Below are 18,474 nucleotides of genomic sequence, written 5' to 3'. Positions count from 1 at the left end.
ACGTTCGGACTCGAAACATTAACTTTTCCTGTCCATTTAGTAGCAGACCTGTTGAGTTTCTTCAGTGCTCTCCCATGGTGCTTTTTCATAGTGCTTTAATACATTTCCGAAAGTTTTAAAGCATTCATGAATAGACGAACAATATGTGAAAACTAGCACAGTGTAACAATAAAAACAGCAGCGTTGCCTGTACGACACAGGTTGTGTTTCCTTTACGTCCGGTAACTCAATTGTTAACGTTGAATTTTGATGTTTTCACTCAACATTCCCTGACACCGCGCTCACGTATCAAGCAACGTCAAATTAAATCAAAAACTTTGATGATGAGTATATTGATCAAAATTCGAGAAACCATCGAGGTCATGAAACTCATTCAAGAAGCAAAGACCACGAACGTCCCTGTAAACCGTAAATTTGAACCGTTGAACTGTGGGAATTGTAGTCGGTTCCGGGCCGCGCGGTTACCCATAGGTCTCTGTGGACCGGAAGGTGGCGCCGGGTGGATCGGCAGCAACCAACGGTTTTCCTCGCTCCCCGTTTTCCCAGCGCAATTGCGCATGCGCGGCCAAGGCATTGAAGCTCTGTCTGTTGCATGCCGCCGGTCCTTTAGACAATAAGGGATTGCGTCATCGCTCGTTCGTTAGTCCGCTTTTTGTGAATAGAAAATAGTCGCCGGTTGTCGTTGTTATCGGTGTACTTGCATCTCCAGCACAAAGGGGAACGAGTGTGAAGACGCAGTCATGTCGGCGGATCAGATCACGACGTTGTGCGAACAGTTGATGAAGGCGGTAAACGTGATAATGGATGGAGGCTCGAGTTCGCGCTACCGGCTGGAGGCCCTGAAGGCGAGTTCTCCCTAATCGAGGAGGCAATAGGACACCTTTGTCTAAATTACACCACCTGTGCTCCAACCACCCCTCTCTCATTACATTTTCGTTTCTTTATTAATTTAGCAAGAAGCCTGATTTTTCTTTCGCAGATTTTATTTGCCACGTTATGTTAGCAGGAAGTTAATCAGCAGCTGCACTAAACGTGTTCTGAAGGTGCGCGTCTCAACCTCCTATATTAATTTTAAATTAATCCACGGCCAAGAAACACTAGCGCCTTTGCGACGTGCTTTGCGTTTCATTCATTCTGTGGAGTTGCTGGATCAAGAGGTGCTTTCGTGCCAGCAGCTCCATGTATTAGCGATGCACGTTAACGTAGGGAGCTGTCCCAAGCGTTTTGCATAATTCGTATCGGCGAATTTGACACATGAAGTTTCTGCTCTGTGTTTCCTTTTATTTTGTCAGAATATTGGTTTCACTTTGTGCATTAAGAAATTTTCTTGCAGATATAGTTCACGCATAGTTCATGTACATAATAATGCATATGCCGGTAGAGTTGTGAATTGATGAGTTTTGGAAGCAACAGTTAGTTGGTTATACCTATTGATCTATTTCAGTTAAGTACTGAAATAATTTGCTACATATTTTGTCGTCTTAGAGTTGGAATGCCTTGATAGACTTTTCAGAATAATGTTTCTAGGCAGAATAAAGAAGTGATTGGTTAGTATCTGGAATATGTTGCCTGTGTGTGGTGGAAGCGGGGTCAACTGTACCTCACAAGAGGAGATTCACAGATGTACAGCATGGAAGCAGACTCTTTGGTCCAACTCCTCCATGCTGATCAGATATCCTAAATTAATCTTGTCCTATTTGGCTCATATCCCTATAAACCCTTCCTATTTGAATACCCATCCAGATGCCTTTTAAATATTGTAATAGTGCTAGGCTTCACCACTTCTTCTGGCAGTTCATTCCATACACACACCAATCTCTGCATGAAAAATGTGCCATTGAGACCCCTTTTAAATCTTTCTCCTCTCACCCTAAACCTATGCTGTCTGGTTGTGGACTCTCTTCCCCCCCCCCCCCCCCAACTCAGGGAAAAGACCTTGTCTATTTACCCTATCAATGCCCTCGCAATTTTAGAAACCTCGATAAGGTCACCCTCAGCCTCCGATGCTCTAGGGAAAACAGCCCCAGCCTATTCAGTCTCTGAAGCTGAAACCCCCTCATCCTGGCAACATCCTTAGAAATTTTTCTGAAGCCTTTCAAGTTTCACAACATCGTTCTTGTAGCGGGGAGATCAGAATTGCACACAATATTCCAAAAGTGGTCAAACCAATGTTCTGTACAGCCACAACATTCTCTCCAATTCCTATACTCAATGCTCTGACCAATAAGTGAAAGCATACCAAACACTGCCTTCACTATTCTATCTATTTATGATTCCGGTTTCAAGGCACTATGAACCTGCACTCCAAGGTTTCTTTTTCAGCAACACTCCCCAGGACCTTACTGCTAAGTGTATAAGTCCTACCCTGTATTGCCTTTCCAAAATGCAGCACCTCACATTTATCAAAATTAAACTCCATCTGCCACTCAGTGACCCATCTGAACAAGATCCCATTCTACTCTGAGGTAACCTTTGCTATCCACTCCACCTCCAATTTTGATTTCATTTGCAAACTTACTAACTACACCTCCTATGTTCATATCCAAATTGTTTACATGAGTGATGAAAAGCAGTGAACCCAGCACTGTTCCTTGTGGCACACGACTGGTCACAGGCCTCCACCACCCTCTGTCAATTATCTTTGAGCCAGATCTGTATCCCAATGGCAAGTTTTCCCTGTATTCCATGTGAACTAATCTTGCTAACCAGTTTACAATGAGGAACCTTGTCGAACATCTTACAGAAGTCCATATAGATCGGCTTTTGCCCGAAACGTCGATTTCGCCTGTCCTCAGATGCTGCCTGAATTGCTGTGCTCTTCCAGCACCACTGATCCAGAATCCATATAGATCATACCTACCACTCTGCTCTCATCAATCCTCTTTGTTACTTCCTCAAAAAACTCAATCAAGTTTGTGAGACATGACTTCCCACGCACGATGCAATGTTGACTATCCCTAATCATTGTTTTTACCTTATCCCTAATCAGTCCTTGCCTTTCCAAATACATGTAAACCTGTCCTTCGGAATGCCCTCAGTTTGCCCACCACCAATGTCAGGCTCATTTATCTCTAGTTTCCTGGTTTTTCTTTGCCATCTTTCTGAAATAGTGCCAGCCCGTTAGCCAACCTCCAGTCTTATGGCACCTCACCTGTGACTATTGGTGATACAAATATCTCAGCAAGAAGCCCAGCAATCGCTTCCCATGGAGTTCTAGGGTACACCTGATCAGGTCCTGGGAATTTATCCGCCTTTGTGTTTTAAGGCATCCAGCACCATCACCTCTTTAAATGGACATTTTTTCAAGATGTCATCATCTATTTCCCCACATTCTCTATCTTCCAAGACTTTCTCCATAGTAAATACGATGCAAAATAATTGTTTAGTATCTTCCCCTATCTTCTGTGGTTCCATACATAGGTTACCTTTGAGGGGCCCTATTCTCTCCCTTGTTAACGTTTTGTCCTTAATGTATTTATAAAATCCCTTTGGCAAATAGGGTTAAGGAGAATCCAAAGCTATTTCATGTGCCCTTTTTGCTCTCCTGATTTCCCTCTTGTATACTCCTACTGCCTTTATACTCTTCTAAGGATTCACTCAATCTATCCTGTCTCTACTTGACATATGCTTGCTTCCTTTTTCTTAACCAAAACCAAAGTTTCTTTCGTCATCCAGCATTCCCTACACTTACCAGCCTTTCCTTTCATCCTAACAAGAATATACTGAATCTGGATTTTCATTCTCATTTTTGAAGGCTTCCCATTTTCCAGCCGTCCCTTTCCCTGCGAACATCCGCCCTTAGTCAACTTTTGAAAGTTCTTGCTGAATACCATCCAAATTTGCCTTCATCCAATTTAATCTTCAACTTTTAGATCCGGTCTATTCTTTTCCATCACTATTTTAAACTATAGAATTATGGTCTCTAGCCCCAAAGTGCTCCCCCACGAACACTTTTATCCCAAGAGTTGGTCAAGTTTTGCACCTTCTCTAATTGGTACATTCACATACTGAATCAGAAAATTTTCTTGTACACACTTAACAAATTCCTCTCAATCAAAATCCTTAATACCACAGCCGTCCCAATCTATATTTGGAATGTTAAAAACTCCTACCATAACCACCCTATTATAATAGATAACTGAGATCTCCTTACAAATTTGTTCTCAACTTCATGCCCACAATTGGGTGTTCTCTTGTACAATCCCAATAAGGTGATCATCCCTTTCTTATTTTTCAGTTAATGTCATTCCAAATAACTTCCCTGGACCTATTCCCAGGAATATCCTCCCTTAGTACAGCTATAATCCTATCCCTTATCAAAAACGCCACTCCCCTCCTCTCTTGCTCCCCTTTCTATCCTTCCTATAGCATTTGTATCCTGGAACATTAAGCTGCCAGTCTTGTCCATCCCTGAGCTACGTCTATGTAATTGCTATGATATTCCAGTTCCATGTTGCGAACCATGCCCTGAGTTCATCTGCCTACCCCATTATGCCTCTTGGATTGAAATAAATGCAGTTTAATTTACCAATCCTACCTCGTTCTCTGCTTTGCACCTTTCTGCCTTGACTGTTTGACTTGTTCCTTTTCCCAACTGTCCCAGTCTCAGTTTGATCTCTTTCCTCACTATCTCCCTGGGTCTGATTAGCTCATAGAAAAATACTGTTGTTGGAAAAGACAGGTGAGTTGCACCAGTAGAATTATTCCTTCAGAAGGCTTGTAGCTGCTTCTGTGACCATTGCAAGATTCCAGTTATTTTGGGATGTGAAAGGGAAACTGCTTTCAATTTTGGAATTGATCAACGTTGAGACAGTTGAGATCTGAATTTGTTCCTGATGGAATTGACTAGCCTCAGTAATTAAATATCTGCACCAATTTCTGATTTCATGAACGACAGCATGATACAATTCACAATTCCACACATTTGAACCAAACTGGTGGCTGGTGAGAAAAATTGAAACAATGTAGATTTTCTTTGAGTTATTTTCTGTGGTAGAGTGTTTACATTTGTCTGGGCTTGCTACTGCCTGATCTGGGGTGGCTTGGGTATTAACTGATAAAAATGAAAAGTCCCTTCATATTGGTTGTATGATGGACGTTTGTGTATATTCCAGGCTATAGCATTGACTTAAATTATCTTTAACATCCTTGTGCTGTTTGAAACTCCCCAATTGCAGTATTACACATAACCACAGCTGTCTACTTCAGGCATGTCACTTTGTTCATAAACTTCCATTTGATAAACTTGAGGTCATCCATCGAAGGATTGATGAGCTAGATGTGGTTGGCATTTGGACCTTTTGTTTCCTCATCAACATGTTCAGAAAGATGTTATTACACACCTCTGAAGTGGGTGAGAGCCAGGCTTCTGGGTCAAAGGTAAAGGACACTACTTCTGCACAAGAAAACGGTGTATTGAATTGAGGTTACAACCGGATCTGTCATGATGTTTGGATGGCAGACAAGGCTTGAGGGATAAATGGCCTATTTCTAATTTGTATGTTGGTATATTTTTCTTAAGATGCTAAACTGAGGCCCATCTGCCTGCTTGAATGAAAATATAAGATCCCAAGACACTCATCTGCAGATGATCAGGAGGGTTATCCCTTGTGTTCCTCTAACATTTATCCTTTAATTAACATCTCAACAACAGCTTATTATCATATTGTATGCTGGAGCTTGTATGCACATTGGCTACCACATTTCTGACATTAGAATGGCCTACACTACTATTTTGTGTTTCTACGTGCTCCATTGGTTGTGAAACACTTTGAGATGTACTTTTTGTGAACAGTTCAATATAAACACTTAATCTTCTTTGGTTTGCTCAACCTGGAAGCATGTGCCGTGTCCTTTGGAGAAAAGAGTCGGTCATCCTTTCTGCTGTGCCTTTTGAAATGTGGATTTTGAAACTGAAGAGAGCCAGAAAAGCGGGTTTTACATTGGAGAAAAGGTGTGGAGGAGCATTCGGAGCAGAAGAGATGATCAGGAGAAGTGTACAGGATGAGAAAGATTTGAGGTCATAAATAATATTGCAAAAGACCGAGAGAAATCATGTTTTTAGATAAAATAAATAGGTTCAGAATAGCTATTTAATTGCAGAATATAGGCCAGTTCTGCTGAAAGCAAAACCAAGAAAATAAAATAGAGAACATGAATTCATGGTCTGAGGTTTTTGAATTTCATGTTGAGCTCATAGAGCTGTTAAGTAGCAAAATGGAAAATGACCTGTTTCTCTGATTTGTGGAATGTTGCACCAGACCGAGGACACAAATTTGAACATAAGAAGAGGCAGGATATGCTTGGAGACTGAATAAAGGTGTTCTTCAGAACAGTCAACCAGTCTGCATTTGGACTTCCCAATGTGGAGGAAACTGTATTCCTGATTGCTGTTTCAAGTGGAAAGGAGTGTTCGGAGCCTTGGACAATGATATAGAATGAACATAGCAACATAGTACAGTCTGTCAAACAGTCTGTACTCCACCAGTCAATGTAATTATGGACAGCGATGTTTGCAAAGATTTGTCACTCAGGTTGACGGGTAATTGAACACGTCAATGACTTTTACCCATCCTATCCTTAACCCTGTATGCCATTCGTAATCTGAAATCCGATCAATCTGTGCCTTGAATATATTCACACCGATGTCCATAACCTTCCGCAGTAGAGAGTTCCACAAATTCACAACCTTCAGATTTCAGGAAAAAAAAATCTCTTCTGTCGGACCTAAGTGTCATCTTATTCTTAACTTGCGCTCCTTGGTTCGCAAACAGGAGAAACATCTTAGCTGCATCTAGACTGTCTACTTTGTCTGTTTGTTATGCCTCACTAGGCTCGTGTGCTAGAAATAAAGCACAAAAGTCAAAATCACAAAAGTGAAAGATTTCAAAAAGCATGCAAAATTCCCCCCCCTTACCTGACTTTCCGACCCAGGTTAACAGAAACCGTGGACCAGATTTCTGAACTTATTATAAATAAATTCTAGCTGCATTTTATAAATGAAAGGAAAGAATGGGAAGACAGTTCACGGGTCCATGTTCGAAAGATTTGCAGAGATGATTCTTGTGCTAATCAGAATACTTCTTGATCTTCATTCCCTCTGTCCTTTCCCTTGCTTGCAGAGATACAGGGTGACTAGTTCGCACTTAGAAAGGCCTCTGACTGAACAATTAAAAATCACAGATACTGCTGAAGGAAAAAACAAACTGGTTTTCTTAGGCTTAATTTGTTTTGTTGCTGCAGATAATGACCTGATAGGGAGAAGCTATCTTGTTCACAGCCCAGAACTGTTCAGCTGCTTGAGAGCCAATCTCTGATTGGCAGGCAGAAGACCTTTGCTATCAATTGTGGTATTATTGCTGGACTGTTAATCCAGAGATGAAAATGTGTTGCTGGAAAAGCGCAGCAGATCAGGCAGCATCCAAAGAACAGGAGAATCGACGTTTCGGGCATAAGCCCTTCTTCAGGTTAATCCAGAGAGTCAGGTAATATTTGAGGGACCTGGGCCGAAAGCCTGCCACAATAGGTGGTAGAATTTAATCCAATACAAGTTCAGTGGTGGAATTCAGAGCCTAATGATGAGTATGAATTCTTTGTTGATTGTTAGAAAAGACTCACCTGGTTCACTGACATCCTCGAGGGAAGGAAAGCTGCTGTCCTTACCTTGTCTGGCCTGCGTGTGACTCCAGACATACTGCAAAGTAGTCGGTTCTTAAGGCATGGCAATTAATGCAGGCCTAGCTAGCCATGGCCTCATCCTGTGAATGTTGCTGCCTTAATCTCAATTTGTGCACCCTCCTGGGCTCCAGCTCCTCTGCAAACTTGCCATGCCTGTTGAACTGGCAGCTGTGTGAACAACACTTTGATCTCATGTCAAGTTGCTTGATTTCAGAAGTGCAGCAATCTGTCAACAATCCTTGGTTTTAAAAAGTTATTTTTCATTTCAGTTCACAGTCAAAAATATGTAAAAATTAAAACACACGGTCTTTACATTTTCAATAAGATCACCTTTTTGAAGAGAATGCGTTCTCCGTTTGCTTGATCACTTTTCAAAGACTGTCTCATTATCCCAGGACATATCTGGTCAGCATTTTTTGGGTCTAAATAATGATCACCGCCTGCCAATATGAGAGAAATCCATATATTTCTGTTCTTTTTCTATCTATTAACCAATTATTAATCCATGACAGTATATTATCTCCTATCCTACGTGCTTTAATTTGTCTAATCAGCCTCCTGTGGTGGCTTTATCAAAAGTATTTGAAAATTCCAAGTGTACTATATCCGTTGGATCTCCAATATTGGTGACTCAGTGGTTAGCACTGCTGCCTCACTGTGCCATGGATGTGTTTGATTCCAGCCTTGAGTGACGATGTGTGGAGTTTGCATATTTCCCTGTGCCTCTGTGGGTTTTCACCCACAGTCCAAAGTTGTGCAGATTAGGTGGATAGGCTGTGCTAAATTGCCCATACTGTCCAGGATTGTGCAGGTCTAGTTGAATTAGCCATGGGAAATGTGAGGTTACAGGGATCGCGTGGTTACAGGGTGGGTCTGGGGTAGTATGTTCTTCACAGTGTCACTGTGGACTCGATGGACTGAATAGCCTGCTTTCACACTGTTGGGATTCTATGATATTAATTTTGTTAATATCATCAAAAAAATGCTCCAAGCCCACGTTCATCAAACACTGTTTTCCAAGTGCAAATCCATGTTGACCAAGCCCAAATTTGTATCATCTTTCAGGTTTCTATGTATTCTATCTTTTATAATTGATGCGAGCAATGTCCTATGATTGATGCAAGGCTAATGGGTCTGTAACCATTTTTCTCTCTCACACCCTTGTATAGTGTGTTGACATTTGCTACCATAGGATTCATTCCAGAATCTGTAGAGTTTTGACAAATTATAAATGCATAGGCTATCTCTATAGTCCACCTCCTTCAAAACTCCAGAATGTAGATGAGTGGATGCTGGAAATCAACAATTTTCAGCCTCATGAATTTGTCCAGTGCAGTTTTGTTATGAATGCTAACTTCCTTCAACTACTAGTTGTCCATAATTATCCGTTTCTTATACACAGTCTTGACTTTTGATGCATTTCCCATTTCACCTCAGCAAATTTGTGCCTCGTGCCATCATTATTTCCCGGATTCAAATTTAATAACTTTGCTTCAAAATGAGCCAATTCACTTAGATCTTAATATTATGTTTCAATCATTTGTGGCCACTCATTTCTTAATGGTTCTTTAACAAGAAGATTGTGAATTTGACTTAAAATTTGATTTAAATTTGTATCCAAGTTGAATTATCTTCATTTTGCTTTAGAAAGCTTGACTCCACAGTTTTCTGCTTGGTTGGTTTGCCCAGTCTATAGGTGAAAGTGAGGACTGTGGATGCTGGAGATCAGAGTCGAAAAGCATGGTGCTTGACAAGCACAGCGGAGCAGGCGAAACCATGTTTTGGGCATAAGCCCTTCATCAGTCCAGTTTATATACAGGTTCAACTCAACTACAATAACTGTTGCCCACGCTCCTTGCTCATTTCATCTCCTGACTCGTACCGTGCCCTTCATTGCCATTACTGTTTAGTGAACCATAAATGAACTCTAACCCATATCTATTCACCTTACTGTTTCTTATTTCTACCCAAACAGGTTCCGCACACTTGTTTTCCTGATGCGAGATCCAATCTTCTTAACATACTGATCTCATCTTTTACTAAAACAGCACAATTCCACCTCCTTTTCCTTCTCAGTGTTGTTTATCCTTAAATATTCCGTTCCCTGTTCTGGTCATGATGTAGCCTTGTTCTTCAATGGCTTTTAGATTGTACCATGTATGACTCGTGACTTTAGATGGTCTGCCTTGTTGCAGAAGTTGCATGCATTCTGGTCAAGTGCTATGAACTTTGCCCTTTTGATGCCATTCCATTTTTGAAGCATACTTGATTCTCAGCTTTGTTTTTCCTGTGCTTTAGTCTCCCCAGTATATTTTAGAGTTCCTGTTAAGAATGTTACTTACTTCTGTAAGACCATAAGAGATAGCAGAAATAGGAGCCGTTCAGCCCATCGAGTCTGCTTGTGCCATTCAGTCATAGTTGATATGTTTCTCAACCCCATTCTCCCACTTTCTTCCATAATCCTTGATATTCAAGAACCTATCTATCTCAGTCTTAAATATTCTTAATGACCAGGCCTCCACTGCCTTCAGTGTTAATGAATTCCAAAGATTCACAGCTCTCCGGCTGAAGTAGTTTCTCCTTATCTCCATTCTAAAATGTCTTCCCTTTACTGTGAGGCTGTGCCCTCTGGTCCTAATCTCTCCTATCAATGGAAACCTCTTCCCAACAGCCACTCTGTCCAGGCCATTCAGTATTCTGTATGTTTGAATTAGATACCCCCTATCCATCTAAACTTCAGAGATCCCAAACGTTCCTCATATGTTACAAATGTTCCTCATTTGGGTTATTCCTCAAGTCCTATCCATATGACAAGCTAATTTAAATTCAGACGAACAACATAAGCAAATTTGCCTGTGAGGCTCGAAGTTCCTGTCCCAATCTCATTAAGGTGTAACTTCTCCAGCTTGTACAAGTCCCACCTGCCTGAAAACTGGTCTTTGTTCCTCAAATCAGATGTCATTCCTTTTGACACCAGTTCTCTAACCATTCATTCAGTTGGTGAATGCTCCTGTCTTTGTGATCTGTAGCATGTGGCACTGGAGTAATTTTGAGAGGAGGTCTTCTTGAGGTCCTCCTTTTTAATTTCCTTCCTAACTCTCTCAAATCTGGCTTCAGGGCCTCAAACCTATTCCCCTCCCAAGACTGGAATCCTGCATTTCCTCCGTTACAAACTTGTCCTTGGCACCAGCGAGGCAACATACCATCCTGGAATCCCATTTATTGCCACAGAAATTCGTGTCTGTTTCCAACTAGTGAGTAAGCCTATAATTATTTTTCTTCCTCCCCCTCCTCCTTCCCCCACCCTTTTACAGTTGAATGGACATGTAAGTTTAAAAAAAAGCATGTTAAACCTCTCGCGATTCCATGGGTGGGGGTTGGGTCAGTGAAGGGCAAAGAGTTGGGAGTGATAAGTAACCCAGGGAATCATGAAGGGAGTGGTCAGTTTGGAATGCTGACAGTAGAGGAGGGGGAAAAGACATCTTTGGAAATGCAATGCTTGTTACGGTGGCTAATGGGGTGGAAGGTGAGGGTAAGGGATGAAAGAGAAGTGATGAAGATGTGTCGGGATTATCATCCATGCTGTTGTGGGGAGATCCTTGGTTGAGGAATAAGGAAAGTGTGTCAAGCATTAATATGGAAGTAGAGTCATCAAACAGAAGCAGTGGAGAATGAGAAACTGGAAAATGCAGAAAGTGGGGCATAGGTAAGTGTCATCCAGGTAGCTGTGGGAATTGGTAGGTTGGTTAAATACAGTCTGTCTCCAGAAATGGGAGTAGTGAAGTCAAACTTAAGAATCAGAGATGAACTGTGTGGTGAGAGAAAGATGGAAATTGGAAGCAAAATTAATGAATTGTTTTTCAGCTCCTAAAGAAAGAAGGAAAGTACACCGATAAAGTAATCAGTATACCAGAGGAAGTGTGTAGGAAGCATGCACTTAGGGTGAATTATTCTAATGGAGAGAAGTCAAGTGTATGAATATGGCATCACATGGTACTGTCTGACTCTTGGATTGTGGTGCAAACTGCAAGCGAAACTGAGGACTGCAGATGCTGGAGATCAGAGTCTAGATTAGAGTGGTGCTGGAAAAGCACAGCAGGTCAGGCAGCATCCGAGGAGCAGGAAAATATCTGTTTTGGGCAAAAGTCCTTCATCAGGAATGAAGTCCAATGTCTTGGAGATACCTGCAATTGTGGCTAGATTTGGTATATGAAGGCTGGAATTTCAGTTGGAATCTGTATGGATGTTTGGAGCTGGATGAAATCATTTCAGGAAGGAGATGTGGCTGTTAAAGTGAATTTTGGTAAACACTGGAAAGGAATTAGAAAGCAGTGAAGCTGAGCAAGCTGAAATATGGAACAAAGGTGGAAATCTTGACAAGAGCAGGATTTCATGGTAATGATTCTGGAAGAGCAATGACAGTGGATTAAATATCAAATCAAAAACAAAATACTGTGCAAACTTAAAATCTGAAGTAAAACATATGGAGCATATTACCAGGTCTGAAAGCATTTATATGTAGAGAGAGAGAGAGAGAGAGAGAGAGAAGCAGGGAATGTCTTGAGTTCAGTATGACTTTGTTTTCATCTGAAGAGATGTAGAAATGTGATGGGTGGAATATAATGAGCAAGGTCAGTGAAAGGCTGAGACGAGAGACTAGAGATCGTAGTTATCACTGAACAAAAGGTCCAGAGAAAGGTAATGATCCTTTTTAAAAAAAAAAAATAGGAGGTAGGTCCAGACCAGGTGTTAGCAGATAATAGTTCAGCTCGGCTGAAGGTAAAACCAAGAAATCCAGATTTTGTGTTGAGTGGGGGAAGATATATCTCCATATTGAGTTTTAGTAGTAAACTTAACAACGAGTTGGCAGGTGCAAAATGTGCCCAGGACAGAGGACCTTGATGTTGTGGTATCCAAGCCTGAAGGACACAGCTGCTTAAGTTGGTCTGAGGTGATCATAAAACAACTTAAGGAAATAACCTATTAGATGTTGTCATGGCTGAACTTTGGTATTATTCATTTGTTAAGGGCAATGCCCTCTTGGTAAATGAGGCTGATCATATTTCCCTTGAGTCAATAGAATATTCAAATTTCCAGAACAAACTATTTATGTTGTGGATTTGTTTCAGTAGTTTGTTTTCAAAAGTATAAACAATGCAACCAATAAAATGAAAAATAACTTTGAATATTCAACTTAATCTGCTTGATTGGTTTGAGCCAACAGTATTTGGATAGATGAGGCAAACATTCTTGTGTCACCTCTTGGATTTCTTTTCAGCTTTTGATAGCATGCAACCAATCAAATTTGTTGAAGTATTTAAACGAGAAACTTTGACAATCCAACTCTACATCAATGATTTCTTTCACAAGAAGACCCAACAATTACTGTATTGAGCATTTAGCCCACATTAAGAATACTGCATCTCATCAGCAATTGTGTACTTCTTAGCTTGCTTTTCATTCTCAATATGAATGGTTAATTGTCGATCTGAGATGTTTGCGGACAATATAATGCATCTGTACCTCATCAGGAATAAACAAGATGATCATAAGCACTTAGTTTGTAAAATGGTGCAGACATTTTTTTTTGTTGTTTAACAAAATAAAATTCAAAAAACTACAGACTTCTAGAATATCAAGGAATAATAGACTTGAGGAAAAAGTCCATTCATGATGTTCCATCAAGTTTCATGACATAAACATTGAAATGTTAATCTATATGTATCTTTGTATCAAACTAGATAAGTTGAATTTGAGGGAGCAGTGTAAAGATTTGGTGGCCAAGAAATATATTTGGTCCAACTTCAGAAAGTTAAAATCTTTTCAAGTCGAACCCACAATCAGGTAAGGATTCCTGATTGTGAGTCCTACTTGGCTATAGTTGAGGAATGCTATTCTTTTTGGATATCCATCCTGATGATGTCTGAAAAGTATACTCTTCAAGGTTACAAGCATGATTGAAACAGTTTGGAAAGGTATTTGAGCAGATCTATTTTGATCTGTATTTGAAGAACTTTAGTGAAAGTAAAATATGTTATGACCATGAGAATTACCTACTGTCAAAGTGCTACTGTTGGATTCATTCGGGGAAAAGGGTACAGTTCTTAAAAGCAGAAAATGTGTGTTCTTGCACTGCTTCATGGCCTCCATTTTAACCGCTTTTATTAAGGGTTTGAATGTATGAAGCTCTGATGCCTGATAAGACTTGTTGATTTTAAACTGTCAACTAGTTAAGTGCTCCAAAATAGTTCTGTGATGGGATAATTTTTACTTTATGATTCATTTGCTTGTAATTTTTAATGAACAAGTAATGTACCTGAATGAATTTCTGTACTGACAATAAATTGTAATTAAATTGACTCTTGAATTTAATGAATATTTTTCACCTTTTCTTTCAGCAAGAGTTCACTTCCACTTGCATAGAAACAGCTTTTTTGATAAAGAACAAAAGTGGTGTGGACTTTTTGCTTGATCATGCACAATGAAACACTATTTTCTCACCAACTGAAAGTAGTTTTGTGACTTCATGGTGTGTGCACATTTTTCTCAAGTAGAATAACAATATGATCTTAAGAACGTATGCAGTAACAGGAATAGGCAATTCAACCCTTCAAGCCTGTTCTGCAATTGCGATCCTTGCTAATCTCATTTTAGCCTTGACTCCATTTTCCTGCCCAGTCTTTATAACATTTAAATCCATTACTAATTAAAAATCTGTCCATCTTCCCAAATTTTCTGAATGCCACGACATCCATCTCACTTTGGTTCCAACCTTTTTCAGAGAAGTAATTTCTCCTCATTTGTTTTAAATCTGTTCCCCTTTATCCTCAAACTAAACTTATTGTTCAAGTTTGCAACTAGAGAAAACGTGAGAAAACATTGTCTCCCTGTCTACTTTGTCGGTCTCTTTTAGCATCTTGTATACCTCAACCAGATCTCATTCTTCTAAACTCCAGTGAATATAGACCTGAACTGTTCAATCTTTCTTGAAAAGAAAAATCGCTTATCTCTTGAATCAACCTTCACTAAAACTGCTTCCGATACAACTACATCCTATCTCAAGGGGACCAAATTTGCATGCAGTGCTCCAGATCTGTTCTCAGTAATGGCTTGTGCAGGTGCAGCGTAACTCCCTCCTTTATACTTTATTTCTTTTGCAATAAATGCCAAATTTCCTTTTGCTTTTCTTATTACCAGTTGTACCCGCATTCAAGTTTCCTGCAATTCATGCAGGAGGACACCAAAATCCCTCTGCACTGAAGCATTCTGAAGTTGCCCTTAATTTAATAGTAAGTTGCCTTTCTATTCCTCTGATCAAAATGGACACCCTCTGACTTATTCATGTTAATCTGCATCTGCCAATTTCGATCTGTGCATATAACCTATGTGTCCTTGGTGAATTTCTTAATTATTCTTGCAGCTTACTTTTCCATCTGTTTCAGTGTTGCCTACAAATTTGTCAGTAGTACTTTGTATCTCTCCATTCAAATCATTAATGTAGATTGTGAAGAGTTGAGGCGTGTGGCACTTAACTGTTGTTGTCAATCCGTGAAAGACCCATTTAACCTGACTCACTCCCTTCTATTTGTTTGCTAATCTTCAATCCATGCTAATACATTACCCCTAACTTAATGTGATCTTATCTTCTGTGTTCACTTTGTGTGACACCTAATCAAATGCCTCTGAAAGTTCAGATGTATGACATCTACAGGATCCCCACTATCCACATTGCTTGTTACATATCTAAAAATATCTAACAAGTATGATTTACCCTTCATAAAACCATGCTACCTCTGGATTGTATTTTGACTTTGCAAATATTCTGTTATTACTTTGTGATGGATTCTAACAATTTCCTAATGACGTATGTTAAACAAACTGCCCTACAGTTTCCAACTTTGTTATTCTGCTTTTGAATAAGGATCTGATAAAGCACTTTTCTAATCCACTGGAACCTTTCCTGCAACTTAAATTTTGGAATATTATAATCAATGAATCCATTATATCTGCTGCCACTTCCTTTTAAGATCTTTATAGTCATTTGGGCCCTACGGAATTTCCTGTCTTAAATTCCAATGGTTTGTTCCATACTTTATCCCTATTGATGATTATAATTTTCTCCCTTTCTATAATGTTTACATTACCTGCTACTGTTCAGTTGGTACTGGTATGCACCGAAAACAATGTTTCACTTAATATGCTCTGCATATGAAAAACAAATATCTGGATCAAATTCAGCACATATTTTGTTTAAATGCTTTAAAATAGTGGCAAGTTGTGTGATTTTTTTTCTTTTCAAACTACATTCAATAATGATCCTTTTCATATTGTTCACAGGAATAATTGGATGCCATGCGTCCTTGTTTACTTCTGAAGATGAGCATCAAGTTTCACAAATGCTCTGTCACCTGGCTTTAGTAGTGTGGCTCTGAATTTTATATTTTGGTCTGCATTTGTTTTCAGTGAGCTTTTCTGTCCTCTGATTGCATTTGTGCATATGTTGATTGTTAGCTTCACTGGGCCACAACTTAGGTGAGCACAATTAGGTCATTAGCTACATTGAGTTTGCCCCGCTATTTGAGCATGGCTGATATGCTCCTCAACCCTATTCTCCTGTCTTCTCCCTATAACGTTTTGTTCCACTTAATATGCGCAATGATTTGGCCTCCTCTGTCTTTTGTGGCAATGAGTTCCACAGATTTACCACCTTCTGACAGAATAAATTCCTCCTCATGTCAGTCCCTTCACTCTAAGGCTATGCCCTCGGGTCCCAGTCTCTCCTCCAAGTGGAAGTATTTTCTCCAAGTCCACTCTATCCATTGAGTATAGATCGAGTTTTCACCCGTTCCTCAAATGACAAGCTTTTCATTATCAGGATTATTCTTGTAAATCTCTTCTGGACCCTCCCATAGGCCAGCATGTCTGTCCTTGGATAGGTCCTTGAAAACCGTACACTATTTTCTAAATACAGTCTGACCATAGCCTCAGCAGTACACCTCTTCTGTATTCGAGCCCTTTTGAAATAAATGTGAATGTTGCATTTTCCTTTACCTTCAGCTCTACCTACAAGTTAACCTTAAGGCAATCCTGAGGTAGGACTCCCAGGTCCCTTTGTACTTATATTTCCAAAGCCTTTCCCTGATTAGAAAAGAGAATAGAATCTATTCTTCCCAGCAAAGTGCATAACCTCACACTTTCCCACATCGTATTCCATCTTGCGCTTCTTTTCCCACTGTCCTAATATAAGTTCTTGTGCAGCCTCCCAAAGCTGAGACCACCCCATGAGAAAGGCATGAAGATAAACTGCAAAGATGAGTGTAGCTTGCAGCATTTGTGGAGCTGAGTGAGGAATTGCTCTGTAATTGTTAACAACGTAGTGCAACACATTTAAAAACTTGATCCCAGTCATTACGGAGCACTGCTATCATAGTGTGTGTGAGTCTTGATTTCTCCATGAGCTCTGAATGCAGTGTAATGTATTATTCAATGAATGAAATTTTGTAGTTTCTGAATTTACTGACCTCATTTCTATTGAATGGGGGTACGTTGTCACTCGCTTGAGGGATGGTCCAAAAATCAGGTCATGCTTTAGGTTGACTGCTTTAGTCGAGGTGAAGTACATGTAACTATTTCTGAACTGGAACCCTATTGTGGTTACAGGGAACAGATGTAACAGCGAGATCAATGTGAACTTGGAAGGTATGTAAGAATTTGGTTGTGTTGTTTGATATCATAAACACTATTTCATTGTTTATGCTCCACAATTTAGTATATTCTTGGGAATCGTATCTTTTCCTGAAGGAGGTAATTATGTTGACAATTTCTCCTGATGGCTATCATGTTAGATTTTGAACATGTTCTCTGGCTGTGGAGTGACGTTAGTCAGCAATGTCACTTCGGATGTGGAAGCAGCTCAATTCAAATATATGATCTTGCAATGTATTTCGACCATGCTCTCGCAATCATGTTTATATTCCTTAAATTTCATACAGCTGGAATTTTGCACCATTGTCTAACTTATCCAACTTTCGCACCACATTTACATTCACACAGTCAAGATGTTGTTCATCAAGTGATTCCCCCAACTTAAGTAGCACCCAATTGTAGGCAAAGGATGACATGAAAGAGGAGTTAGATCAGTTGAACTTGCCTGTATTAATTTTAAAATAGAGCTGGATCTCTTGTAGTATGATCCACTGTTATTTTTGAACATTATTTGTTGTGTAGATTGTTGTACAGACTTACCAGTGACCTACAATTGGTTATTGCCTCAAAATTGCCATTATGCATATGGAAATGGAAGTGTAAAGCACTTGACGTGATTGGGAGTGCTTTTGTCTGTTTGTCAGGAGCCTTGTTTTATGGGCCTGACAATTGTTGGCTAATTTGCTTTGTCCTTTTACTTGAGAATTGTGCTGAAGCCAGCTGGACTTGTCTCCGTGACCAGCAAGATAGAAGAGAAAAAACATACAAAGTGATAAAGATTAAAAGCTGACAAAAGATAACCAAAAAATAACCAAGAGGCAGCAAATAGATGAGGGCAAATGAAGAAAAATGGACAGCAAAAACATCTCAGTCAATGGGGGGAAAGATGGCCAAGTGGACACAGGTCCCTTTTGAGAACGAGGCTAGGGAAATGGTAGAGGAGCTGAACAAATACATCCTGATAGATTTCACATTATCAGCATTCTATAAATACTAAATCATCAAGGGACCCAAGAGAAGTGATGGGAATAAGCAGAAGAATAATCAATAGAGCAAAAGAACGAGGGAAACTACCCATTGTGCTGCTCTCTG

General features: G+C 39.9%; 1 protein-coding gene across 4 annotated transcripts in view; it reads left to right on the top strand.

Moving 5' to 3' along the window:
- Positions 1–562: 562 nt before the first annotated feature.
- xpo5 (exportin 5) overlaps positions 563–18,474 on the top strand; it is a 104,144-nt gene continuing 86,232 nt past the window's right edge. For 3 of the 4 annotated variants that reach the window (XM_043695602.2, XM_087991253.1, XM_087991252.1), the window contains exon 1: positions 563–845. In XM_043695602.2, coding sequence (XP_043551537.1) covers positions 741–845 — 105 coding nt within the window. In that variant the 5' untranslated portion in view covers positions 563–740. The remainder of the gene's footprint in view (positions 846–18,474) is intronic. The other variant, XM_087991254.1, reaches the window with a different exon arrangement.

Source organism: Chiloscyllium plagiosum, unplaced genomic scaffold (genome assembly GCF_037043375.1).
Source record: "Chiloscyllium plagiosum isolate Xiang-an unplaced genomic scaffold, Cpla_swu_hap1 HiC_scaffold_10, whole genome shotgun sequence".
Classification (NCBI taxonomy): Eukaryota; Metazoa; Chordata; class Chondrichthyes; order Orectolobiformes; family Hemiscylliidae; genus Chiloscyllium; species Chiloscyllium plagiosum.
This window is presented reverse-complemented; position numbering and strand designations above follow the sequence as displayed.